The 26,801-nt window shown below is 45.8% G+C and overlaps 1 protein-coding gene across 11 annotated transcripts; it reads right to left on the bottom strand.

Moving 5' to 3' along the window:
• Positions 1 to 2,963: 2,963 nt before the first annotated feature.
• KIF23 (kinesin family member 23) lies at positions 2,964 to 24,784 on the bottom strand. 11 transcript variants are annotated; one of them, XR_013390702.1, is made up of 25 exons: positions 24,635 to 24,784; positions 22,481 to 22,550; positions 21,248 to 21,376; positions 20,349 to 20,454; positions 19,721 to 19,857; positions 18,462 to 18,571; positions 18,178 to 18,351; positions 17,504 to 17,545; positions 17,070 to 17,182; positions 16,176 to 16,297; positions 15,828 to 15,930; positions 14,559 to 14,638; positions 14,334 to 14,453; positions 13,815 to 13,974; positions 13,085 to 13,249; positions 11,633 to 11,790; positions 10,785 to 10,958; positions 9,634 to 9,813; positions 9,005 to 9,334; positions 6,564 to 6,794; positions 5,769 to 5,851; positions 5,048 to 5,129; positions 4,501 to 4,571; positions 4,175 to 4,276; positions 2,964 to 3,604 (listed from the first exon to the last, which is right to left on the bottom strand). XR_013390702.1 is itself a non-coding variant. In XM_077919084.1 (25 exons), exons 2-25 carry the CDS (start codon positions 23,403 to 23,405, stop codon positions 3,589 to 3,591), a joined length of 2,973 nt encoding a protein of 990 aa, XP_077775210.1. In that variant the 5' UTR covers positions 23,406 to 23,413; positions 24,635 to 24,699; the 3' UTR covers positions 2,964 to 3,588. The 11 variants fall into 11 exon arrangements, 10 of the variants coding, with proteins under 10 accessions (XP_077775210.1, XP_028561556.2, XP_028561559.2 ...); XM_077919084.1 differs by lacking the exon at positions 4,175 to 4,276 and adding an exon at positions 23,389 to 23,413 and having other exon boundaries at positions 24,635 to 24,699; XM_028705723.2 differs by lacking the exon at positions 4,175 to 4,276.
• Between the last annotated feature and the right edge of the window lie 2,017 nt (positions 24,785 to 26,801).

Below are 26,801 nucleotides of genomic sequence, written 5' to 3'. Positions count from 1 at the left end.
CTCCGGCAGTGCAGCAGCAGCAGGAGGCCCCATTAGCTAAAGTGGTGCTTCAGGTTAAGTACAGTTTCAGGTACTTAACCTGAAGCTTAACCTGGAACGAATTAAGTACTTAACCCGAGGTACCACTGTACTGACAGGGGCACAGGGAGGTCCAAGACAAATGAGAAGAGCCTGCTGGATCAGGCCAATGACCCATTCAGTCGAGCATCCTGTTCTCAGAGACCACCCAGATGCCTGTGGGAAATGAGCACAAGAGCCCTCTCCCTTCCTGTGGTTCCTTAGCAGCTGATATTCAGAAGCATTGCTGCCTCCAGCTCTGGAGGCAGAGCATAGCCAACCTTGCTAGTAGCCATCAATAGCACCCCTCCTCTATAAATTTACCTGATCCTCTTTTAAAGCCATCCAAGCTGGTGGTCATCTATGCCTCCTGTGGGAGTGAGTTCCATGGTTTTATGTCTTACATGAAGCACTTTCTTTTATTTGGCCTGAGTCTTCCAGCATTCAAGCTTCACTGGATGTCTGCAAGCAGTGCTTTTTCACGGGGGGGGGGGGGGGGGGGGACGGGCGGACGGGACGCAGGAGTACTCATACCCCTAAACATTTTGTGAATCTAAGGTTGGCCTCAATGAGCAGGAAAATGAGAGTACCTCAACATTTTTAAAGAAAAAAAGCAGCCTGTAAGTTCTAGTGTTAGGAGAGGTAGAAAAGCCTTTCTCAATCCATTTTCTCCATGCCATGCTTTATTTTGTAAACTTCTAACATGTTGCCTCTTATTCACCTTTTCGCTAAACTAACAAGCCCAAAACACTGCACCCTTTCTTCAAAGGGGACTCGATCCCTCCCCTTAATCATCTTGGTTGCCCTTTTCTGAAACTCCGCAATATCCTTTTTCAGGTGAAGAAACAGACACCAATCTGCATATGCCAATTCAGCCTTCGCCAGCTGGCACCCTCCAGATGTTTTGTCTTAAATTCTTTTATTTTCCAAAAACCAAAAAATTACAGATGTTTTGGTGTACACTTTCCATCAGTCCAAGCCAGCTTATTTGGGCTAATGGGAGGTTTAGTCCAAAACATCTGGAGGGCGCCAGGTTGGTGTAGTCTGTGTTAAGAGTAACACAGTTAAGAGTAACACAGAGTTAAGAGAGCCTTCAGATGCCGAGACCTGAACAGCACCTTGCCTAAACATACATGCAACATACACTACCCAAAGCATGAAACCAACCCAGCTTTGTTCAATTCATTTTTAGGTGGATGCTGTCCTCTAGTGGACTCTACTAGGCAAGCTCATACAGCCTCTTCTGCTCAATTCATTAGGTATCATCTCCAACCTACTTTAGGATATTATTATTCAGAAGGCGGCAGAGGAACCTAAACTAGGCATGAAGTGAAATATGTTTTTGCAATTTTTTAAAAAATGCAAATAATACCAGCAAGGGTTGAGAGGTTAAGAGGAAGCAGGAAAGGAAAATCTCACCATTTCTTCCCCTGCTTTGGTCCTGGGGTAAATCCCAAGAGCAGCTCTTGATGGATCAAACAAAAGCCCAGCATCCTGATGCCCCTGGGAAGCCCAAAAGTTGGACCTGAGCACAACAGCACTCTCTTGCATATATTACTGCCTCCAACACCATAGGAATAACCACAAACAACACTGATAGTCTTATGCTCCATGAATTTAATGCCCTTTTAAAGCCATCAGGGTTAGTGACTAGCACCGTATTTTATGGTAGCAAATTCGTTTTATGTAAGGGGCAGGAATGCCTGGTTAGTGCTGACTTATGACAGGGCCTTTTCAGTGGTGGCTTCCCAGTTGTGGAATGCTCTCCCCAGTGAGGTGCACCTGTCTCCATCATTATGCACTTTCAGGAGGAGTTTGGAAGCATTCCTGTTCACCCAGGATTTGGGTGGCTGAAGAAGACTGCTCCTGGCAAACCCAAGATCACTGAGTGGAAGAATGTTCTTAACTGTAACTGCTTTTAGAATGTCATAACTGTTTTTATTTTCCTTTTCAAACTGTGTATCTGTTTGCTACCGTAGGCTCCTTTCCAGAGGAAGGGTGGGATATGAATTCAATGAGTAAATACAGCACAGTTGCTTCTTATGCAAAATTGAAAAGCAAACGGCTAAAATTGTGTAAATTAAATGCATGCAAGGCAGAGAGCTTAAAAGCTCTTTTTGTGCTGGGTTTTCCCTATGTGGAAAGCACTTTTAAGCTGTCTGCCTTGCTTACCAGGCAAGTCCTGCTCAGCACACGGGCTCTAGGGTGCTCTCACAAGATCTGGCAGGAACCTGGGTGGCCTCAAGAGCATCCCAGAGGCCATGCACTGAGCAGGACTTACCCAGGAAGCAAGGTAGCGTTTAACAGCCCTCTGCCTTACTTGGGGAGGCAGGTACCACTCGGTGCACTAGCCCCAGGAGCATGCTGGCACGGTGGCAGTTACACACCATACCTGGAACAGAACTCCAGCACAAGATGAAATTGTAATGCAATACATGATGTGTGTCTGTCCCCAATCTCCCAACATTCAGCTTCGCTGGATGAGCCCATTGGGAGTCCAAGCATTATGAAAAAGGGAGAACAAAATCTCTATCTACTCCACACCACCAGTAATTTTTATACACCTCTAGCATGTACTCGCCTTTTTAAACTAAAACGCCCCAAGTATTTTAATTATTCCTCATCAGGGGATGTTCATTCCCTTGAATGTATTGGTTGTGCTTTTCTGAACCATTTCCATTCCATCTCTACAAGTTCCTCCAGCAGCTGGGGCCAATCCTGGCTATGTTACAGGGAGAACAAAGTCATGCCACATCAAATGCCCTTTCGTTTTATCAACAAACAAACTTCACCCCAGATGACGAGCTGTGGCCATTTCCCTCTCGATGACGTCAACAGGAGGGGAGAAAGCTTTTTTAAAAGTACTGCCAGATATGTTAGAAGTAGACGAGGAAGACCACAGAATGCAAGATGCTGTGAAAATTTATTGACAAATCCAGCCCTTTAAAATATACATATATATCTCACGTGAATATAGTCGCCTTCCTACACAGATGTCTACTCATCGTGCCCCGTTACAGTCATGCATAGCAAACAAAGCAAAGAGAGAAGGTAGCCAGCGCCGAGAGCCCCATCCTCCCCACTGCTCAGAATACATTGGCAGGAGAAGGCCTTCTCCACCGGTTTGCAGGGGCACAGATGCTCCCAGTCTAAGGACAAAGCCATTCCCAGCTGAAAGCTTGGGCAGGACTGCCAGGACTGCCATTCTAAACAGGCGTCAAGATCATTCTAAAGTGCATCAGGACAGCTAAATAAATAGCAGCACATTTTTAATACAGTCTCATAAAAATACCCATAAGAAGACAAAAAAAGGTGGCAAGGAACACAGCTGAGCCCTATGCAAGGGAGTCTTATATCCAGTCAAGAGGTAACAGAACAAAACAAGGTTGTCTTCTTCAATGCCACAACAGAAGAGAGCCAAAAGAAAAAAAATGTACTTTTATTATATATTTGGCTCTTTCCTTGCCTAGCATATGTAGGCCTGCAAATAAACCCTTTGCCAAAGAAGTCCTAGGAGGAATCTCCAATAGTTCATGGTTTTCTGCGCCTGCAAAGGAAAGAAAGGTTTGTGATCAGCCCTCACACACACCAAAGTTGGAAGGTCATGATTGATGTAAAATTCTCAGTGCACAAGCAGAGCCCCTTGCGATGAGGCAGCCCCCCAAACCTCCTTGCATCCCTGCAGCGACTCCTGCAAGAGGCTATTTCTGGCCCTTTGGCTCCCAGGAGCTGCCGCCAGATCCCAACATCTCCCCCACCCCTACCCAGCAGACAAAACCTTCAAGAAAAGCTTCCTGCAGTTGAGCCAATTGGACAGGAGGGGCCGACATAGGGAGAAGCAACTGCCCAAGGCAGGGCAGCATTCAGCACCCCGCAGAGGACAAAAAAGGATTCTAGCCTGTGCAGCTGTAAAATATATGTGAGGAACACCCAGCAAGGAAATCCAGAAGCCACTGAGGGGGGGGGGGTGCAGAATATGAGCAGGCTTCCTTGTCCTATGGAACATCCTGCCTTCTCTGTAACTCAAACACAGCACTACCTTACAGGTTTCTCCAGGTCCTGATGATAGCTTTCCGCCCCTCAGAACTTTCAGTAACTTTTTCTTTTCTTTTTTTACCTCTGATGCCCTCTTTCCTGCCTGTTAACATGTCTTGTAAAACTGCCATGTTTTCTTCCCCTGAGCTGAAGAGATCACTTCCACAGCTTGGTCGGCACCTATCTGCAAGAGGCCAAACCTCAATAATAAACTCTGCCCCCTCTGCCCACCACCCCAAAGCCAGCATCGCCCAGGCACAGCTCCTGTTCGCCTTCAGGCCCTAAGCAGAAAGCCTGGTTCTGGTTCCAAACCCAGCTTTCTCAAGAACACAAAGCTACAAGCTTAGAGAAGAAGAAAGCCTTGTTCAGTATTTAAGAGTGAGGGGTGAGAAGGAGAGAGAAACATACTTGGGCTGAGCGTGGTGCTGGTATCCAGGCCCCAGGTGAGAGCCTGCCTTCATCTCCACTGCGACAGAACACTGGACAGAGAAACACAGAGAGAGAGACCACATGGGATCAAGAGGCAACTCAGCAGCAGTCTTTGCTGCTCACCACCCACCCTGGGTTACACCAGGCCTAACAACAACAACAACAGCAACAACAACAACAACAACAACAATATATATATATAATTGTATATCACTCTATACCTGTAGATCTCAGGGCAGTTTACAACATAAAATCACAAAATAGATAATAAAAACGACAACCCAATAACCCCCCATTCCACAGCACATTTTAAAAGGGCACCAGATAGCAATCAGCCAAAAACTTGGTTAAAGAGGAAAATTTTTGCCTGGCACCTAAAGGTGTATAATGAAGGTGCCAGCCGAACTTCCCCGGGGAGAACATTCCACAAACAGGGAGCCATTGCAGAAAAGGCCCGTTCTCATATTGCCACACTCCGGATCTCTCATGGAGGCAGCACAAGAAGAAGGGCCTCCTTGGAACTTACTCTTGTTTCTACATCTGTCCACTCAGACTCTGTACCCTCCTCTGCAGGTGAACGGCTGGAGGGAGACGATCTTCGCTTGCGGCTGGAAGAAGCAAAAGAACATCAGTTGAGGGGAAGCTGTGGCCAGCTGATAGAAGCAAGCCACAATAGGGCGCCTGGCAGGTTCACAAGCCAAGGCCTTCAAGGTCCAACCCCCTGTCCAGAGGTTAGGTGAACTAGTCACAGATTGGGGGGGGGAGCAATACCTGCCCCCCACATCAAGACTGCCATCATTTTCTGACAACCATTTTTTTTGTCTGTTTACTGAGTATTTTTATACCTTGATCTCAAATGGAACTTGTTTTAAGGATAGTTCTATGTTTGTATTGCATTTTATGGCTACACATCTGGAAAAAGCAAATGGTTAGTTTAAAGGATTGCTCATCAAACCTGATCCTGCCCTGAAAACCTCAAGTCTGATCAAATCCACTGGGAGATGCACTTCTTGGCCTTCCAGCAAGAACCTGCCTCATATTATTTACTAGCCTTGGGTACACAGAGTTCTCCAAGTGGCTTACAACGTATTTAAAAACATAAACATAAATACTTTATGTCATGATACTAAGTTACAGCAGTCTCACTAGGCCCTCCTCCTACTCCCAGGAGCAAGAGAAGCCCCATGAATGAACATCTTGATTCTGTGTGTGTTAAGAGGGCATGAAAATTGGACTAGAAAACTCACCCTGTTGGAGACTCTTGCTTCAGGGTCTCTATCTCTGTGAACTGGACTGCCTGGCCACCTCCTCTGGTCTTGTAAACATCACCCTATAAGACAGGAACAGTGAAGAAGCTCTTTGCATGGTGAGGGGGGCAGCTGAGGTTCCCACTCTTGTATTGTTTTAACTGTGCTCCATTTTTACAGATACATATAGATCAGGCCAGACCAGCCTAGGAAGCCTAGCCTGGGTTTGAAGGCAGTGAAAATGTAAATTGATGCAGTAGAAACACGTCTGGGGGGGGCTGCATTCCAGGAAGGGCACGTATATGCTAAAAACATACCCCTAAACTGTCCCCAGGCAACCATCCCTGCCTTTCTTGCCAAGCTCTGGGATGCTTTCAAAAGATCTCGCAGGGCCATCTGAGTTCCCGTGAGATCTCACAAGGGCATCTCCGAGCCCAGTAAGCAAGTCTGAGAGATTAAAAAGCACTTTCCATGCCAGGAAAACTCAGTGCAAAAGGAGCTTAGGAGCTCTCTGCCCTGCATGCAATTAATTTCTGGGATTTCAGCCGGCCAGCTTTCAATTGCCCAAGGTTGAAATCATGCCAGTTAATGGTGCGCAATATGCGACTGTCATTTGTATGCATCTCTCCACACGCCCCTCTGCTCTAAATGTGTAGAATTCTAATGGCCCCACGAGAGTTCAGCTGCTTTGCAGCCCAACAAGACTCAAAGTTTGCTTGGAGGACTTTGTTAGAAAACAGGCACACATTTGGGAAAGCTCCCTTGCCTGCCTGCTTGATTGCTGGCCCACTTTACCTTGATGAGCTTTGTCTCAATCTCCCCGTCAGAAGCCAGCTCCTGGTGGGTCAGCATGTACTTGTCGCACTTGGCCAGGGCCTTCTCATTGGCAGCCGCCACTGTGATGGAGTGGGGGACGTGGGGCTGCATGACTGTCTCGGTCTGGACATTGGAGGGAGGCTTGTGGTCCACCCATCTCTCCCCAGCTGAACGAGAGCGCCTGTGCCGGATGCGAACTGGTGGAGCATTCTAAGTGGGTCCCAGAAGGAAGAGAGAGATGCAGAGGGGATGAGCAGCAAATTTTACCCAAGCTTATCTTTGGAGAGCCAAGTCAACAAAGCAATTTGAAATCTTTAGTCACTTTATTCCCATCCCCAACTCTTAAGATTTCCCTTCAGTGTCATGCATAAATCTTATAGGTGCAATCGTAGTATTTTGGGGAGGGTGGAAGAGCTGGAAAAGGAAGAGCAAAGGATAACAAGTAGTCTTGATTTTAGAGCAACAGTGTTGAACGCAGGCACATTACCAGGCTGGGGGCAAGGAGGGTGGGGTCAGTCCATGGGCAAAACTCTGCAATTCCAATAGGCCAAATCAAGTACGCACACAAAAGACAAGACAAATGCAACACCCCCACCTGCAAAGATTTCCTAAGTTGGCTGAGCATCAAACGTTCCTGCCTCTTTGCCTTTTGCCCTGCTGATGGACACTCTGAGATTAAATGCTCCAGAGGTAAAATGCTGTTTCACAGCCACACAGGGAGTGGGGAGGATAAATGTTGGGACAAGGTAACCTTTGCTCTCAAGTAGGCCTGATCACCATTATAAGGTCCAACAAGCTGCCCTGGCCACCAGGTTTTCCCAGGACAGTCCTCACCCGCTTGTGAATCTTCCAATGCTTTGGACCACAGCTCCTATCACATGCTGGACATGTGCTCAGTGGGAGCCACCATAAGCAGCTGTGTAATGTGGCTATAGAGCAACAGGAACCCAGAAGACCAGCTTGGGGAGGGACCATGTAGCTCAAGAGCTTTGGATGCAGAAGGCCCAGGACTACATCCATGGTATTGGTTGTTGGGTGGGTCAAACTGAAGCGACAGGAAAGGCCCCTCTCATACCAGAGCACATTCTGGGCTAGAGGGACAAATAGCCTGGGCAGCTCCATGCACTTATAATTCCTTTCTCATGAAACCCTTGATGCAGGGGCAGAGAGGAAGGCAAGGGGTGAGGGACCTCTGGCCTTCCACATTGTTGGACTACAAGTCCCAACCCAACCTACATAGCCAATGGTCAGGACTGATGGGGGCAGGTGGCTCAACCATGGGACAACCCCACATTCCTCACATCCTGGAAAACCTAAGTAATAAGATTTCATAGGGGTGTATCCAATGCTTGTCCTACTCAGAGTAGACTCATTAAAATTATTGGGCATGACTCAATGAAGCTCATTAATGCCAATGGGCCTACTCTGAGTTGGAGTAGCATCAGCTACAGCCTATGAACTTTGCCTTCCATAGTCACCTATGCTTAGCCTACAACAATGCATTATAGCAGCCTTGTTGCCCACAGTGGCCACTGTCCCATTTCATGGAACTGGCCTGTTAGTTATACTGGTCCACACAGCACCCCAGGGCTCTAGAAGAACCTTTCCCAACCTGGTGCCCCCTAGCCTTCTGGACTACAACTCTCATCAGCACGGCTAATGAGAAAGACGGAAGCAGATTCACACAGTGTGACACAAACAACACTGCAGCCTGTCAGATGCACTTTCCAAAGTTTTGATTGCCCTTGATTGATGCAGAGGGAAAAAAATCAATTCTTGATTGGAGGCAAGTACAGTATAAGTTTTCTGATTTACAGCTAATTTGCATCGACAGGCTGATCTCACTATTTGAAGAAGTTTAAGCAAGCTGACATGTGTTTGGGACTGGCTGGCAACAGATTTAAGTGTGTGCTGTAAACAATCCCAACTGAAAGAGATTTCAACTATTTGGAAAGCTACCTCATAGCAATTTAAAGCAAAAAAGATGCAGGTTTTACATGTTGAGAAGTCTAGCATAAAATATATTTCAGATCTTTATAATGGAGAGTCAATTAAAAGTAGCTACCCAGCCCCAGATGCGGGAAAGCCATGCGACAAGCAGAGTCTGGCTAGAATCCATCTCCTAGAAAGGTTTTGTTTGGGCTCCACAATTAAGTCCCAAACTGGTCTGTGAGCTTAATTCAGGTGGTCCACAGTGTGTCTGTGGTGCAGCTGAAGGCGGGAGATAGCAAATTAACTATGCATGTTGATTTTTAAATTTTTCTTTTTACTGCTTCTTTGAATTCTTATATATTGTATTCTCACGGTTTTGCTTTTGCTGCGCTCTCCATGGCTTTCGGGGGATGGGGAAAGGCAACCTTTGAGCCACTATGCCAGGCTCACCCCAGCGTCAAGCCCCAGCTAGGAGGAGCAGCACTAACCCTGCAGCACAGGTCCTCTTCTACCTCTAGAGCCTCTCTACCGCTGGGGACCTCGAGGGCACCGGTCCAGCACATGCCTCGCCTTCTGTCTGACATGGCACAGTGCCTAGCTTGCTGGAGCTCCTGAGGTCTACTCCTGCCTTTGGGCACGCCACTGCCACCACCGCCGGGGTGCTTGCTGCTCTGAGTAGGCGTCCTCTGCTCCCATTCCGAGATGCAGGAGGCCACCGAAATGCTGCTGCAGGAGTTGGAACGCCTGTGCAGCTGTGGCTGGCTTGCGGCAGGCAAGTTGGTGGTGTTAGGGAGCTGAGTGACACAGGGACTAGAAAACTGAAGAGAGGTGCAATTAGCAAACAAGGAGAGGGAAGAGAGAGTCAGTCAGCCCACAGATTCCAGCACAGGCAGACGCCCACCGTGGCCCCCAGATCTACCAGTCTGGATTAAGCAGATTTACAGAGGGTTTGGGGGAAAGAACAAAAGCAGGGAACAGAGGCAGGGACTCGGCGCACTAGCAGCCAAATTCCCTTACTGGAATACAAAATCCCCTAGCCCGAGAAAGCCACCCAAGCTGATGCTTTTCTGCCTGACGCACAAACAAACACACTTTAAGTGTCTCTTAGACAACTTACAGGGACTGGGGGAGGTGACAGGGACCTCTGCAGGGGCTTCTCCCGATCCTTCTCCCGAGAAGGCCGCTCCGGTTTGCTGCCCTTGGGTTCCGTGACGATGGCTTTCAGCTGCTTCAGTTTTTCATCTTTCACCCAGAGCTTGTTCTGCATCTCCAGCTGCTTGGCTGCCACCCGCCGCTCCTGCGAGAGAAAGAGAGCCAAATGGTGCTAGGAAGGGCTCCGGACAGGACCACAGGAAGAGAAGATGCTATGGGCCCGTGGAAGAGGAAATGTTACCCCCCCCCGCAAAGCCTTGCAAGTATTGAGCAGCAGCACAAAGACTGTCTTTCCTGTGGGGTGGACACCACAATCACACAGATGGGGCCCTTGGTGGGGGTAGATAGGACCTCCTTTTGCCTGGACCAGAGAGTTTAAGTCATCAAAGCTTTTGGGGCATACAGACATGCAGACTTCCTCTTATTCCTTTCATATTGTCCCAGTAGAGAAGAGACTGTGGGCTGCTGGGCATGGTACAGGCACCCAAGGATGCCTTTGCAGCCATGGTAGGGAGGAAGAGAATGAACGAACAAAAGTCCTCAACATGTCATGGGCACCCAAAGAAGTACCTTTCTCCTGGTCAGGCTTGAGGGGGAAAACACACACAAACACAAAAACCAGGAAGAAAAATCAATATATCTCATGCACACAAATAAGCAGAGGACCACATAGATCAGCAGGGGCTTCCCAAATTAGCCAGGAGTCCAACAGCTCAATTCCTTCTGCATAGGAGGCAGAGCAGAGAACTAGGAGGACTGCATTAACCCTTTCCTGCCAGCTCTCATACAACTGCATGAGTAGCAGGGAATGGCTCAAATGATCTCCAGCACTGTCTCATGGTAAAACGACAGGGAGCAGGGGGTAGCATAGCATCTGGCTTGCATACAAAAGGTCATGGCTTCCACCCCTGGCATGTCCAGATAGGGCTAGGAAAGACTGAAACCCTGGAGAGCTGCTGGCAGTCAGTGTAGTCAGTACTTATTTAGATGAACTGATGGTCTGACTCAATATGAAGCGTCCTAGGAACTTCTGCCTGGAAGCATTCGGATTGTGCCTCAAGCAGCTTGCCTCCAAAACAGTATTTACCCCAGTGTGTGGGCACACACAACACTTACGCATTCCTTCTCCCACTTCATTGTTGTCTCTGTCACCATGCCTTGCAACCGTGCTTCAAGGCGGCGCTTGTCAGAAACTTGTCTCTGCAGCTTCTGGCTCTTGCTCTCCAGCTCCTGCTGCAAGTTGCGCTTCTCCTCTTCGTAAATTGTTGTCGTTTTCTCCAAGATCTCGATCTGGTAAGACAAAGTCCACTTTCTGTTCCGAAAACTTCATTTTCACACCCCCATGCTTCCATATCCACACCCACCCTTACATCCAAAATAGAGGGGAGGTTTTGGGGCAAAGAAAGAACCTGCACTGCAAATGAATGTCAAAACATGCATAATTTGCAGCTGTCAGGCAGGTGCTAAGAGGACACCCCTGTTTCATGACGACAGCCTCAAAAATGATCGCCCCCGGGCACCAAGTCAAAAAAGCTATCATACGTGCAAATTTTAGGTTAGCACAGTGCTCAGCAAGTTACAAGAGTTCCACTTGCACTGGGGTGGGGAGAGGAGAACAGGGATCCTTTTGCACTCCATCCTGTGGGCAGTAGGGCAGCAGTCAGTGGTGGGCAGAACCATAGAGACTCTTATGCACAGGCCACACTCCAGCCATACAAAACCAGAGAGCTCTCTCTCTCTCCATGCACACACACATGGCATTCTCAAGTTTTAAGGACACATTCCAGCCAGGCAAACACCCTCAAGGAGCAGAGTTAACAGGGGTGTGTCCTGGGTAGCATCCTAGGGGCCAGATGGAGAATGCTGGAGGGCTGCATTTGGCCCCTTGGCCTGAGATGCTGCACTCCTAGACTTATGCGAAATAGGCCACATGCTTAAAGAACATAAAGGCACAGAACCCAAACCTTGTATTCCAGAGTTTTTGCTTTCTTTTCTAGGCGTTCGATCTCAGTTTTCTGGGCTGCTATAAATTTGTCTCTCTCAGCCATTTTAACTTGTGCATAGTTCTCCTTGGAGACGATACTGGAGTCAAGCTCCTGAAGCATCCCTTTGACAGAATGCACTGCAACAAAAGAAAAAGCAATCTGTGTTACTGACTGGATTAGGCCAACTCGCCAGGGAAGCCTGTGTCATCCCATGGGAGCAAAGTCAAGGGCGGTGTGTTTCTAAGACCAGAATAAGGCTCCCTTACCATTTTTGCCCTTAGAGGATGGATGTTGTTTATATAATCTTGTTACATTTATATATATATATTGTATGTTATATATGCCATTGTCGTATTTTGCCATGTTATTATGAAATGCAGTGTTTGCTTCAAAATGCCCTCCTGTTTTCTTTGTTGTAAACTGCTTTGAGAATGATTTCTTTGCGGAAAAGCGGCATGCTAATACAATGAAGGAATCTCTCCAAGGATGTGGAAGCACATCTGTAAAATGGGAATTATGTGGAAACCCTCATGTGACAGAAACCAGAGAAGAAAATATCAAAGTGCTTCACGTGGTAGATACTACCAGTTGCATCTTCTGATCAGAAAATAAGGCATTCCTGCTTAGAATCTGATGCATTAAAACTACAGTCATACCTTGGTAGTCAAATGTCTTAGTTGTCAAACAAATCGGTTCCTGAATGTCGCAAACCTGGAAGTGAATGTTTGCGAACTTTTTTTGGAACCGAAACGTCCAATACGGCTTCCAATTGGCTGCAGGAAGCCACGCCTTGGTTTTCGAACCGTTTTGGGAGTCGAATGGACTCCCAGAACTGATTAAATTCAAGAACCAAGGTACAACTGTATAAGCAAGAAGACTACAATGCCTAGATATCCAGTGATGCTGAGTGTTGGATGATTCAGGAAAGATAAAATAAAGTGTTTCAACGCAGTTAAACCACGGAACTCACTCAGACAGGAGGCAGTAATGGCCACCAACCTATATGACTTTAAAAGATTAGACAAATTCATGGAGGAGGCTATGAATGGGAATAAGCCATGGTGGCTATGCTCTGCCACCACAGTTGGAGGCAGCAATGCTTCTGAATACTAGTTGTTGGAAACCAGAGAAGGGGAGAGTGCTGTTGGGTCCAGATCTTCCTGTGTGTTTCTCTTGGTGAGCAATTGGCCTCATCCAGCAGGCCCTTTCTTGTGTTCGTAAGATGAATTTTTTAAAAAATGGAATAGCTGAGGCGTGGTGCCCCCCAGCTATTATTGGACTCCAACTCCCTTCAACCCCAGCCAGCGGCCAGGGAGGATAAGAAGTGGACTTCAGCAGCAACAGGAGGGCACCAGGTCAGTTAACTCCAAGGCAGAAGCAGCCCAAGCTGCCTGCATAACTACTTTTGGCCAGGAGAGTCATACAGCTCACCATTTTTGCTGAACTCTTCCGACAGCATCTGCCGGATGCGATGCCGTTTCTCAAGCACTTCGATCAGTCGAGGAAGGGTCTGGTCATCATGGATGTCCAGAAGCTCGCAGGAAGACATTGGGGGGAAATTTTGCAGCAGCACCTCTGTGATAGACCGCTCCCGATCTGCAAGAGACAATGAAGCAGCTGTTTCAAGAACATGTCTTGGCCAGGGCTCTGGCAAGCTCCCAACAGGAGGAATAGCTGCCAGGATGCTCTGTACAGAGCCTGGATCCCAGGTGCATGGAGGGTTGCTAGAACAGGGCACTCTGTTAATTCAAATGCACGCCTATCAAGATAACCACAAAAAAGACCTTAAGGGTTAATACACACACACACACACACACACACACACACGTACATTCTGGGCCAAACCTCATATTATACAGTGGCTGAAATGCAACAATACCCTGATGCCTCCTGTGAGACGGGACTGGCTCTGCAACAGAGGAGGGGGAGAAAAGGGTGGTGGTTTAACCCTTTTCCTTCCAACACACCTCCTGCTGCTCTTACCCAGCTAACATTGAACGCGAGAACACAGGTCCAGAACACCATGTTCAGGCAGTTCTGTGTATGTGTGTACAAAGCAGGAAGGATTAAGACAGGTGAATAAGCTAGAATGAGAGGTCTATGCTGCTGGTTGCTTGATAAGTCCCGCTTTGGGCACTCTAAGTAGCCTCTTGTGATTTACCTCCATCAATGGGTCCACCTCGGATTTCCAGCTGCCGTGAGAGCTCCTCCCGAAAGGCCTGGTTCTTAAACCGTCGACCAGGGATCAAGCCGCAGACTGGCTTCTCAGCAGGCCTCGCAACCTCTACTTCTTGGGTGAGCTCTGCGAATCGCAGGACTTGCTACAAAAGAATGATATATGGGAGTATGTAGGATCTGGTACTTTACAACACAATTACACAGGAAATGGAGACATTAGTCAAGCCTAATTACACACCAATAGATTTGCGTATGCAAGATCTAAGGATTTCACATTATTTTCTCTCCCTCCCTCCCACCCACCCACCCACCCACCCTATAAGACGCAGCACAAGTTAATTCTGCTCTAAAAGGTAGTTCCACTACAGAGCAGGTTTGTGCTTCATTGTTTGGGTCGACCAGCCTCCTCAGATGTAAAGTTCTTATAAATAAAGGTAGCCCTCCCCTCCATCCCAGTTTCAGCAAGATGAGAGCAAGGAAGCTCAAAGAAGATTTAGATTACCAAACTCTCATCGTAGTCTTCAGCCTTTGGGTTCACACAGACTATCATGCGCACTTTGCCTTCTCCATCAAAGTAGTTCTTGAAGAGATGGGTTAGTTTAGAGTCTCGGTAAGGGACCATCTAAAGAAGAAAAAAGTCCTTAAGTTCTAAAGAAGAAAAAAGTTATCAGGAAGAAAGACTGCCAGGGGGGAGGGAGACCCACAGAAATGGGGAGCAACCACACACCTTGTTGGTCCCATAAGTTTGGTTCTCCCGCAGAGCTTCAATACAGGTCCTCAGCGTCATTAGGGACTGGTTAATATTACCTGGAGGGGAGAGGGAAAGATGTAGTCCATTATTCACCCCAAACCATGCCTTGGTCACAAGACATGGTTTGAAGAAACAGGGACATTTGCGTACCGTAAATTTCCTGCTCTCGGGAGAGTAAAGGGCACTTTCTATGTATTTTGCCCACCAGGAGTCCCTCTCAGACTGGACTGTAGTGGAGGCTAGCCAGTCTGGGCAAATGTGGCACTGCCCCACAATCTCAGTCTGCCCTCAACCAGCCCACACTGTCTTCTTAAATACCTCCAGTCCAGGGGACTGAACTGTCAGCTTCCTCTTCCTGAAACTCAGAAGAGAACCTTTTGTACAGCATTAATCAGCCAATATATCAAAGCCCAGTTTCATTTCTTTCAGTCCATTGTTATTGTCCAAGGGTTTCCCCTCAGAGGCTGGGGGATCTCAAGTTCACTGGAAAACCTTTTATCAGCTCCTTCTCCAAGACAGAAAATCTATCACAGGCTGCTATTGTGACAAGCCATTATTCTGGTTAAACTCCATTTAAGAAAGGCATAAGGAAAAATGTCCCTGATGGCCTTAACCTGCCCATCATTACCACCTGCCAATCATCCAAGAGGACAAAGCAGAATCAGAGGTTAGCAGGGTGAGTCAAATGCTCTGCTCACTCTCCTAAGCACAGTAAGAAAAGCCTGTTTTCTCTGGCAGAGGAGGGAGGACATTTATTGGGGATTTAGAAGTGATGTCAGTGGGGTTGGCACACACAAGATGCACTCTAGTTGTTGCTTGGGACATCTGAAGAGAGCCAGCCCACCAGCACTAGAGACAGGCTGGCAGTGCTCATGGCTTAAATCCATTGCAGCAGAGGTTGCCGCTTCTCTTCTTGATAAGCTAGAGGGTAGGAAACAATCCCCACCCTCTGATTGTGAAAATGATCCAAGTCCCTGCTAAGGGAGGGGTTCTAGAGAGAAAGGTGGGGGGGAACAGAGACCCTCCTTTGTAGTCACAAGGCAGGGCACAGTCTGGGCCAAGTTAGCCCCGCCTACTCCTGGTAGGGGGGGCAACCCCAAAAGCAACTGAAATGCCCTCCTTGCTCTATCACACAATACAGTTTCCCACCGGGCTTCAATGGAAAGCTTTCATGAATGGAGCTAGATTTTGTTTTCATGCCCGAAAAGGGGGGCAAAGCTTGGACAAGGAAGTCACAACCCCTACCTGCTTCCCGTAGTCTGTTCCCTTCTGCTTTGGTTCTGTTTGTTCTCTCACTCCCTGCTAAGTCAACCAAAGATAACTGGCTGAAGGTTATCAGCTCCCTGTCCTGCAAGAGAAGGGAAGCAGTCACAGTTTTAATAAAGAAACAACCACAATGAGAGAAAAGAATCTTCCTCCACAAGTTGGAAAGAGCAGCAGCTCTTTCAAGGCCTTGGTTGAGAGACCTGTAACCAGCTCCACATCCCATACCTTGGCTATCAGATGGGAGTCATTTAATGGATCTACCTTTTGGGAATGGGTTGGGGGAGAGAAAAGAGAAGCTGTGATCTCCTTAGCCCCTATCGATTTTACCTGTAGAACATTATCCCCACTGGCATCAAGTGGCGCCTGGGCCAGTTTGATCAGGAACACACTATGGGAACGGCTGGATTCGCGATTGAGCTGAGTGTTTGCAATGCGCCTCTTCTTTTGGCCTGTTTGATAGAAAGCAGGAAAAAGTCCTGTAATCTAGCAGAGACTGAACACATAGCAATCAATAGCATTCCAGGTGTTGGTGCATCGTGGTGTGCACACAGTTCTAGGAGCCATAGCTGAAGGTGGTCCAAGCTAGAAAAACATACAGGAAAAGGAAGCCAAAAGGGGCAAGGCTTGGAGCACCATTTCCCCCCAGAAGTCAATATATTTGGGGAGGGATGTTTTGTTTGTGTGAGTGACAGCTTAAGGAGGATGTGGGGGATTTATCAAGTTGCAAATGACACGGAAACGATTTTTTCCCTCTCCTGTATCTGGAAGTTGGGGTTAATCAATGAATTTCAACGGCAGTCAATACAGAACAGAAAAAAGGAAGTGCTAGACACAATGTGTGACATGGAATATGCTTGAACACCAAACAGGGCAATTAGCTCAAGTGGTTTTTAAAAGGTGTGAGACAAATTCATGGGATAATGCAATCAATGGCAATTAGTTATGCCAACTGTGCTTTCACAAGGACTGGGTATTCTCCCCCACCCTCAGCAACTGATTTTCAGGGTGGGGCTTGTCCTGTTGAATTGTGCCCTACTGCTTGGGCTTCCTATAGGCACCTGACTGGCTGCTGTTAGAAGACAAAGAACTGGACATTATGAACCCTCTATGCTATCAGGGCTGAAATGGACAGGAACAGGAAGCTCTGTGCCAGATGTTTTCCTCTGTGGCAGTCCTCTGTCACAAGGGCAGCACTTTGGAGGAGCCCAGGGAGTTTCCTACCTCTCCAGAAGACTTCAAAAGCTTCTTCTGTGGATTTGACTTCCACCTCCGTGCATCCTGCAACATACATGTTGTGGTTCTGATCCTCGCGGAGAATTTTGGACTGGGGAAGTCTGTAAGAGTGAGGGTGTCAATGAGAGTCGGCCAGCACCAACATACTTATTGCTAGCAAGGGGAAGCCAAAAACTAACCACGCCAAGGTCAGCTACAGCACAAGCTGCCATGCAGGGTTAGCTTATTCAGGCAAGAAGGGAAAGAGAGGGAAGGTCAAGCCATTCAGACTTCATATAGGGAGGGAAACACTCAGGTACATGTCAACTATCAACAACAAGCTGCAGGGAAGAAAAGCCAATGGGAGACATCACACCAGTTTCACTAAGTGCAAAACAGCCAACTGCACATTAACAAGAGGAAAATATAACCTGTGCACATACATAAAGTCAGCACTTCGCACTGGAGTGCCACAGCTGCTCCACCTAGCAAAGAAATTACAAGTGTTACAGGCCCACACCGCCTTTCTCCCACTATACAACCCGTTTCAGAGCATTTTCCCAAGACATTTTCTGCTTTTGGAATGTATGCCTGTGACTTTCAGGTGAAGTTGTGGCAGAATTTGTATGTTTTTGGAACATTCCTAAAAGTCTGTTTTGGGGCAGCCAGCAAACACCAGAGTTTGGAAGACTTTCTGTTTGTGGGCAATGCCAGCTTCAGGAAAAAAGGAGTGTGCTCAGTGATGCTTCTGCATAACCCTGAACCAAAGATGTCAAAGAAACATTGACAAAGAGAATAGTGCCTACGCAAAGGCTAGGTCTGACCCATCTTGGTACCAAAGCTGACTTCTGCAATGCATCTGTAAGCATGACACTGCTTCACAGTAATGTTCACTATTACAGAAACATTTCCTCGATACCACCTCAGCCCAATGTCCTGGAAACAGACACAACCCATTTGTTCCCCAAGGCATCAACCACCAGATCTGGAATCTATTCCCAACTTTAGTTTTTGGAATCCGAAACACCAGACCACAATTCTGCCACTTACATTCCACATAGCTATAATCTGGTTAGCTGACAGATTCAGAGAGTCAGGCTGAAGGAAGCTTACTCACTTTGGTTTGATGGGGTCAAATGGCCCTTCATCCAAAAGGTCATAGATGTAGTTGTTATAGATCTCAATGTAGGAGACAAACACACTGTAAACATTGTCTTCATCAACTTCTTCCGCTTTGCAGTTGTTTTGGACATTGATCATATCAGCTATTTCAGGGTCAATTTGCCGCCTGCTTTTAAAATAAAAAATAGCACAGCAAGTTGAAATTTTGATATATTCGACAACGGATCTATGGCAGTCCCTGATGGGATGAGGGTGTCCCAGCAGCCCATTGCTACTTACTTGCTAGATGGAGTTTTTGGAGTCTGAAAAACTTCTCGTTTCTGACGTTCAAGTAAAGCATCGACATCACACTGCACCTCAACCCCATTCTTATCATCCAGCTTGAACACCTGAGATAAAAGGTTTTCAGAAATAAGGTAAGTCTTTCCAAGAGGAAAGTAGCAATTTTATTTTATTTTACTATAATTTTATTTTACTAATAGTGTCACAGTTAGGCTATTGGTCAGTGGTCTCTGCTATCTCAGACCAGACCTTCTCAACCTGAGAAGCAGGAAGGACAGCCAACACCAGCTGAAGATTTCTACTCAGACTCACATCCTTCACAATTCACGTGCCTGGACCTTAAGATCAGCTAGGGTGGGGAGGGGCAATGCTGATTCAGTCTTTGAAGGAAGCCAGGGGGCTATGACCCACTACAGGACCTTCTTACTGGTAGCCCTGCCCCACACCTTAGGAACACCTCCCTCTTCTGTCATATTTTGTCATTCTGTTGGGTCTGCACAGAGACAGGTATGTGAGATATTGGTAGTTTTATATTTTAATTATGGGTTAAAAGTGGGAAGAGTTGGCAATGGGGAGAGTTGATCTCACTGTATTTTATTTAAATTGTTGTTACAAACTCCAAGCTCATTGATTTGATGTTTATGTGTTACATTTAGGTCCCACTTTTCCTTCAAAGAGCTCAAGGCAGCGTACATTGACTCCTCCCTATCCTATGTTACCCTCACAAAAACCTTGTGAGGAAGGTTAGGCTGAGACATAGCAACTGCCCAGGGTTCCCTGGTGAGCTTCAAGTAGCTGAGGGATTTGAACCCTGGCTTACCCTGTGCTGACTCTCATCTTCACATTTATGATGAAGGGCAAGATAGAAATTTAATAATCAAGCCTGTCCAACCAACAACGAAAGTTTCTAAGATTCATGATGGGGAGCACTGATTCAGAACTCATCAGAAAATATGTTGAGATCTACACATTGAATTTTTGCTGTTGATTGTTTCCCCTTCATCTGTTTGCCTTTTACAAAAAGAAGCACAAACTCTCTTAGCTACAGAGTAAGCAGTAAGTGCAAGAGACCCTCTGAACTCCACCCAAGTGGTTTGCAGGGGGCTACCCTGCCTTTCAGGACTTCTTCTCTTCTTACATTGTGTGTCTTTAAATGCAATGCGTCCCAACCTGTTCATTCAATGATTTATAAGTTAAGCATTTGGCAATGGCAACAAAACTGTTTACACACCAAGACTTGGTAAGAAGAGACTTACGTATCGTTTGGCCTGCAGAGATCCTATGCTGTTGAAGATCATGTCTAAGCAGCGAGGAAGCAGGCCACCGTCACCAGGAGAACCAGTCATGGTGTAAGTTTTCCCACTCCCAGTGACACCGTATGTAAAAAGGAGGCCTAGGAGTCAAAGAGAACATATTTTATAGGCAAATGTCTACTTCATCATTCTGTTTCACAAAAAAACACTTGGGCTTACAATGAATCAAACTGTACCATAAGTGCATACTATCCAAACAATACAACAGAGGCAGGAACAGAGAAACACAAACTTTAAAAAGCTTTCTCTGCCCAGCAGGGTCAAAACAGATGTCAGTTTCAAATAAAGATTTCTTCAGCCTAGGTGCAGCTATGAAGAAAGCATTTTAAACTTCACCGACCTCCACAAAATGAAGTATTTTATTCAATTAAGATTGGATGATTATAGATGTATTTGGGCTGAAGATACTCCAAACCACATATGCTTTTAATCAGTACAAAATAAAGTAGGTCCTAAACAATATTTGGGCAGTTATAGCAGAACGTGCAGGAGGAGCGTTTAGAAAGTTTAGAAAAAGAGAGATCAGTGGTTAGATATCAGCTAGAGCATGAAATGTTCTATCCTCTCATACCATTTTTCCCATGAATCAGATCATCCACTAGAGGTTTGGCAACAACGTCAAACACATGTTTCTGCGTCCCACCGACATTAAAAACCTCTTTGAATGAATATTGAACCTGAAGAGGAAGACAAAAAGCTGTTATGAAGCAACAAGCAAGCACTTTGCTGCTGCTTCTAGACCTCAAATTATGACTTGCTTCTATTAATTTAGAAAAAAAATATTGATTGCTTACTCAGAAAACTCTAAGCACGGTATGTAATAAAAATATCACTAAAATGCAGATAAAATCAGCAAAACTCTCTGAAAAACAAGCAAATCTAAAATAACCATCAATAACACAGAGATAAAAGCAGTAAAATGTTTAAAAATACACATAATTTATATCTAGATAGGCTTGCTGAACTAAAAAAAGGTTTTCAATAGACATCTCAAAATAGATACTGGGGCTCCTGCCTAATGTCTGATAGAGGATATCTAGCATTGCTTCAGCATATTAATTCCTAATAAACACATTTTACTCTAATTTCCCCCAAGATCCTATTAGCTCCCCATCTCAAGCAGTAGTGGAGCATAATCAAGGGAAGCAGCAAGCCTCTGGCTACCAGCTGCTGGGGAGAAGTGGTAGACTACTATTGTTCTCATGCATGGCTTGTGGGCTTCCCAGGGGCATCTGGTTGTACACTGTGGGCTACTGGATTAGGCCATCCTTTGGTCTTATCCAGAGGATCTCTTTGTTATGTCCCATGAGAGGGGCACTTGTCCTCTCATTACAAGTTTTGCCTTTTACAAAGCTTTAATTTGTCCTCCAGGGAAGAAACTTCCCTGCAAACGTTAAAGATCCAAATCTAAACCCAACAGAACCTCAGTTTTCAGCTTCTGGTTGGTGGCCACTTTCCAGCAAGCTTTACCTCCTTATACTCCCCATTGCGGAAAATTCGGTATCCTTCTGGTGGGTGAACCTGGACTGTTGTGGTATTGATCACTTTTACGCAGCATTCTTGGTCTGGCACACTGAGTGGGCGCAGTCGGCAGTACACCTGAGGAAAAAGTGCTTAAAAATATCACAGCTTGCAGATTCCAAGTCTTAATAAGCCTAGCAGGTGAGATAAATGAAACTTCCACCACTAGCCCCCATTTTAGGAGAAAAAGAGCCCACCACTAGGTAGCCAAAACAAAAGCACCAAAACAGCAGGTTGGGTGGGAGGGACCCAAGGTTTGCAGAAATATAAAAGCTGTTTCTGAAAGAACCCTAAAGAGGACCACACAAAAATAGCTTCCAACAGCTTGAATGGCATGTAATGTTGACTGACAGACATCGAACTGACAACCAAATGCAAGAATTAGGAAAATGCTGGAAAGAGAGGAGGCAACAACAAAATCAATTTCCTTGGATCTATCATTAAAATAATTTCTTTCTGTGAACCAAGAAATTTGCCCTCAGGGCTGGAAGTGAGGACTTCCCACAGAGACAGAAATCCAAGATTTTTAATGTAGCTGGGAATCAGACAAAAATCCTAAAACATATTTCCACTTACTGCTCTCACAAAGGACTGTGTGACAAAACTAACGAGCATCTTGTAGCATCAGAAAGATCAGCCAAATTGAAGCTCAGCTGTCATCACAGGCCATTATTCTTTTAGCACATGTTTATATACCTAAACCAGTCTAACCATTGATGTATTTATGTGAAAGGATCCAAGGTGGGATCTCCCTGACCTAGGAGAACAAAGTTCAAATTCCCACCTGATCGGGAAATGCAATGGGTGACCTTAGGCCAGCCACTGCCTCTCAGCCTACCCTACCCCATATGGTAGATGTGTGGGCAATATGGAGAGTGAGAGAGCCATGAATGCCACCTTGAGTATCTTGACTTAAAGAAAATGTGGGATAGAAATAAAAGTAAATAAAAGTAGCAAAGCTGTGAAGGGAACCTCTGACTGAGAGCCCAATTAATTGTCATAGCAGATAAGGGGTGGAAGAGAGAATATTCATAGGAAACATGAAGTTATGCCCTTATTTGCTTACAGACTCTGCCTATGTTGATCTGCTGACAGAGCATCTCACCTATTCATCAAGAAAAACACACATCACATGAGGTTTGCATTTACATCCCATGCCCATCCCCTGTATCAGCCACTTACCCCAACAGGGTCCTTCAAATTGTTGCTAGATCCATTTTTCTGTCCAGGCTTCCTTGGAGTTTTGCTTTTCCTGGAAACGAAAAAAAGAAAAATCATCAGACAAGTCAATCAAGAACCAAGGCACACAGGAGACAAATAACCTGACTGCTCTGGGATCAGTGTGACAACAATGCAGAAGCACGCTTCAAGTCACCATGTCAACCCCAAGCCATGTGAAATAGTTTTCATTGATAAGAACAGCTGAGGCAGAAAGGCACTGCACTACTAATGCTACTTAAACAAAATATCACATTCAGAACATTTCAATTTAGAAGATATGCAATCACACACACACCCTGCTTCTCCAATATTGTGGCTTTCAGCTAAAGGCAATCTAGAATGGACTCCAAGACAGTCTTAAATGCTCTGCTAGAGTTGAAGTGCATGTAAAAAAAAAAAAGAATCTCAAACACAGAGGAGACTAGAGACAGGAGGAACAGCAGAACACACATTTATTTTGTTTATATCCCTCCACTCTATTAAAAGAAAAGGTAGTCAAGGTGGCTGGTTAACAGGCACATTCATCCCTTCTGGCCTCTGCCGGCATCATCTCCTGTGCTCTTAAAAATTAGATAGCGAACTGGTTCACATGTTAACGTTAACCTGTGTAAAGGATGGCTTCACAAACATAACTGCTTTGTTCCTCCCCAGCTCCCAGTTTTGTTGCACAGAGGAAAGAAGTCAGACTCTGGAATGCTTCTGCCTTCATGTGACACAGATGATGCCTGGAGAGGAGCATCATTTATTTTAAACTAGCATTTCATGGCAGGAACCTGTTGCTTTTAACTATTGTATGATCCTAGTATCACAGTGCTTATAAATGATAGAAGTGCAAAAAGTTGAAGGTCATTACTGTATAAGAATCTAACCTTTTTTCCTTTGCCATTTGTCACTCTGAAAAAAGCCAATAACCCTTTTTTGTAACACGGTTTAGAGATATGCCCCTGATTTAGTTAAGTAGCATGCATAGATTATGTAGTTGCTTGTTTAGAGCATTTGTACCCCGCTCTTCAACCAAAAAGGCTCCTACAGCAGCTTACTAAAAACACAGTCTCTGCCTACAAGCTTACAGTATTAAATACATGTCACAAAAGGAATTGAGGAACAAAGACAGGAGAAGAAATAAAACAAACTCAGGCACCAATTCTTATAAGTCTATTAGCAGCTCTTACTATGGCTAGCTAGAACAGAAATAGTTCAGGGCCAGATACAGCCCAGCTTCCAATCTCTCCTGTTAAGACAGCCTGCTACCAAGCAATACAAATACAAGAGAGAATCTCTCATATATAATCTACCCTATTTATATAAATTGATATACAGGTTATAAAGAGAGTGAGAGATTATATGCATACGCATCTGAGAATTTTTTCAATGTTATTTCATCTATGAATCACTTCCCAAAGCAATTATCAATATAATTACTTAAGCAGAACAGTTACATAGGTAATAGTGCCAAAACCATTGCATATATAAATCAATTCAAATCTAAAACAGATACCATATCTCTCTCTCTCTCTCTCTCTCTCTCTCTCTCACACACACACACACGATTTTATATACACACAAGTAATTTTTAGTCTTTTAAATGTGTTCATTATTTTGTGTTTCAAATTGCTGCTAGCCATATCTGTAAATCTCACTGAGACAGTGCTTTAGAAAGCAGTTAATTAATTACTGTACAATAATAATAGGCAACTATCTATATAAACATATGCGTGTATATGTTAAAACATCTTAATTTAGACAAGTCTACCCAGATACATAAAACAGTGGTCTGTATTCTAATCTGATTGTCGCTGCTTTTTATTTTTTCCAACGTTTTAAATAGTTGTTGAACTGTTTATACCCATTTTTTTGTTTTATACTTTTTGTAGATCGTTTAACAAAGTTTGCAATCAAGCAGCATATATATTTTATGACATATAGATACAGAGAGAGCTAGAGAGATAATGAATGCAGATAAGTACAGTATCTCAGACATGAATCTGCACGTTATAAGGGCGCTTTTGTTCGAGGAAAATAGTAAGGGAAAGAGGAAGGGAGGGAGAACTTTAAAGGGAGGGCTGGGGGGGGGCTCTAACTAGGCGCCACTCCACCCCGCCCCGGGTCACTCACGCGGCCGCCTTCATCTCGCCGTGGCCGCCCCGCTCGTCCTTCTTTTCCTCCCTCTCGCAGCCCTGTTGGCGAAGGTTCGGTTTGAACGTTCCCTCCCGCTTCCCAACATCCATTGCGCGGCCCGCTGTTATTCAAATCCAACCAATCAGGATGGAGCTAGGGAGGGAAGGGGCGGGGACAGGACAGCGGCCCTTCGCCGCCTTCAGCCTTCACTCCTTCTCTGCTGTCACCGCCTCCTTGCTTATTGGCCCTTGTTTCTTTTTGTGGCGTCGTGGCGCGAGTTTTTTACCTCATAAAGCAGCGCGCGGGAAAGGGAGGGAGACCAACCACCCCGTCTCCATGGAAACGGGAAAGCCAAGCGAGCTCAGGCCTTAACGAAGCGGGCTAGGCCCCAGATGTACAAAAATGGTTATGAACGTAAAAAAAGACTCAAGAGGGACTGCTGCGACGTTAAAGAAGTAAACTCCCTCCCTCTCATATACACAACATTTCTCCACATGAAAATAGGGACGTCCCATTCACAATGATAATTTTACCTTTTAAAACTCACATATTCCTACTGGGTTGTTTCAGCCACTCTGGGCAGCTTCCAGCATATATAAAAACATAAAACAAACTTCCCTATACAGGATTGCCTACAGTCGGCTTGGGGGTCAGATAAGGCCATGCCCTCCAACATTTCTCGAATGAAAATAGGGGCACCCTAAGCAAAAGCGGGACATTCCAGGATCAAATCAGAAACCGGGACAGCTGTCAATCAGGGATGTCCCTGGAAAAGAGGGACACTTGGAGGGTCTGCTTTCTCTCTCTCTCTCTCTCTCTCTCTCTCACACACACACACACACACACACACATATATACTGTGATAAATGCTTCACAAGAATCTTTGCTGTTTTTGGTGTAAAGTAACAGCAACACACGGGACAGAGGTGGCGCTGTGGGTTAAACCACAGAGCCTAGGACTTGCCGATCTAGAAGGTCAGCGGTTCGAATCCCCGCAATGGGGTGAGCTCCTGTTGCTCGGTCCCTGCTCCTGCCAACCTAGCAGATCGAAAGCACGTCAAAGTGCAAGTAGATAAATAGGTACTGCTTCAGCGGGAAGGTAAACAGTGTTTCCGTGCGCTGCTCTGGTTCGCCAGAAGTGGATTAGTCATGCTGGCCACATGTACGCCGGCTCCCTCGGCCAATAAAGCGAGATGAGCGCCGCAACCCCAGAGTCGGTCACGACTGGACCTAATGGTCAGGGGTCCTTTTACCTTTACCTTTTAACATGAACACACATTTCTCTATCCCACCATGTCAGAGCTTTTACAAGGTTAGGTTGCCTGGAGGTGACCATAGGTGCCAGCTTGAAACAAACTCAGATCAAACTGTGGTTTCGGGTCCTTGATAACTAAGCACAGTTAGAAGAAGAAGAAGAATTTATACCCTGCCCATCTGACTGGGCTTCCTCAGAGTTTCCTATGTTTGGAAGGAATTGGAAACTGTAGTTTATTACAAACTGGAAACGGCAGCTTTCGAGCTTCCCCTGCACATGAGCAAGAGAGGAAAAAGAGCACAAGCCTGATACTTGCAGTGGTTTGTTCTCATAATGCTAAAATCAGGATTAGCCAACAACATGGCTGCCAAATGCTGTTGGACCGCAACTCCCATCAGCCTTAGCCAGTGGTCAGGGATAATAGGAGCTGGAGGCCAATGGTCAGAGATGATGGAAGCTGGAGGGCACCACAATGGGTAAGTCAATGCTAAACCACTGTTGAGCACTAAACCATGGTTGAGGTCTGAACCAAGCAAGATGTGACTGTGGTTTGGGAGAAGATTGGTTTGGGCAGCGTTTTCCTCTCTACTCCTTGGTCAATTAACCCACACAAACTGTCAAGGTGAAGAGCAAGTGGCAAATCATGAATAAATGTGTTGGAGGACTCTGTTCCAAACACCCCAGAGGCTGAAGGATCAGCAAATGTGGGGAACCTATGGCCCACTGCCTAATTAGGCCTGGCATGAGTCCCAATTCTGCCTGTGAGGTCATTGCCACAAATCCACCAGTCTCATACCTGACATCATATGTAACATCAGATGTGACACAGGTACAGAAACAGCTGCACAGGGACAATCGGGAGCTTAAAGTGAGCTCTCAACTTTGCTGATCTGGAACCCTCTAAACGTT

Source organism: Podarcis muralis, chromosome 14 (genome assembly GCF_964188315.1).
Source record: "Podarcis muralis chromosome 14, rPodMur119.hap1.1, whole genome shotgun sequence".
Classification (NCBI taxonomy): Eukaryota; Metazoa; Chordata; class Lepidosauria; order Squamata; family Lacertidae; genus Podarcis; species Podarcis muralis.
The sequence above is the reverse complement of the archived record's forward strand: the minus strand, read 5'-3'. Positions and strand labels throughout refer to the sequence as shown.

Bases quoted from the DNA above. Each gene is read 5' to 3' on its own strand.
- KIF23 (XM_028705723.2), bottom strand. From the start codon at position 24,747: ATGGATGTTGGGAAGCGGGAGGGAACGTTCAAACCGAACCTTCGCCAA. The intron at 13,250-13,814 runs GTAAATCACAAG...TGTCTCTTGCAG, and splicing joins AGGTGGACCCATTGATGGAG to ATCGGGAGCGGTCTATCACA. The intron at 5,130-5,768 runs GTGAGTTTTCTA...TGCTTCTTCCAG, and splicing joins AAGCAAGAGTCTCCAACAGG to CCGCAAGCGAAGATCGTCTC.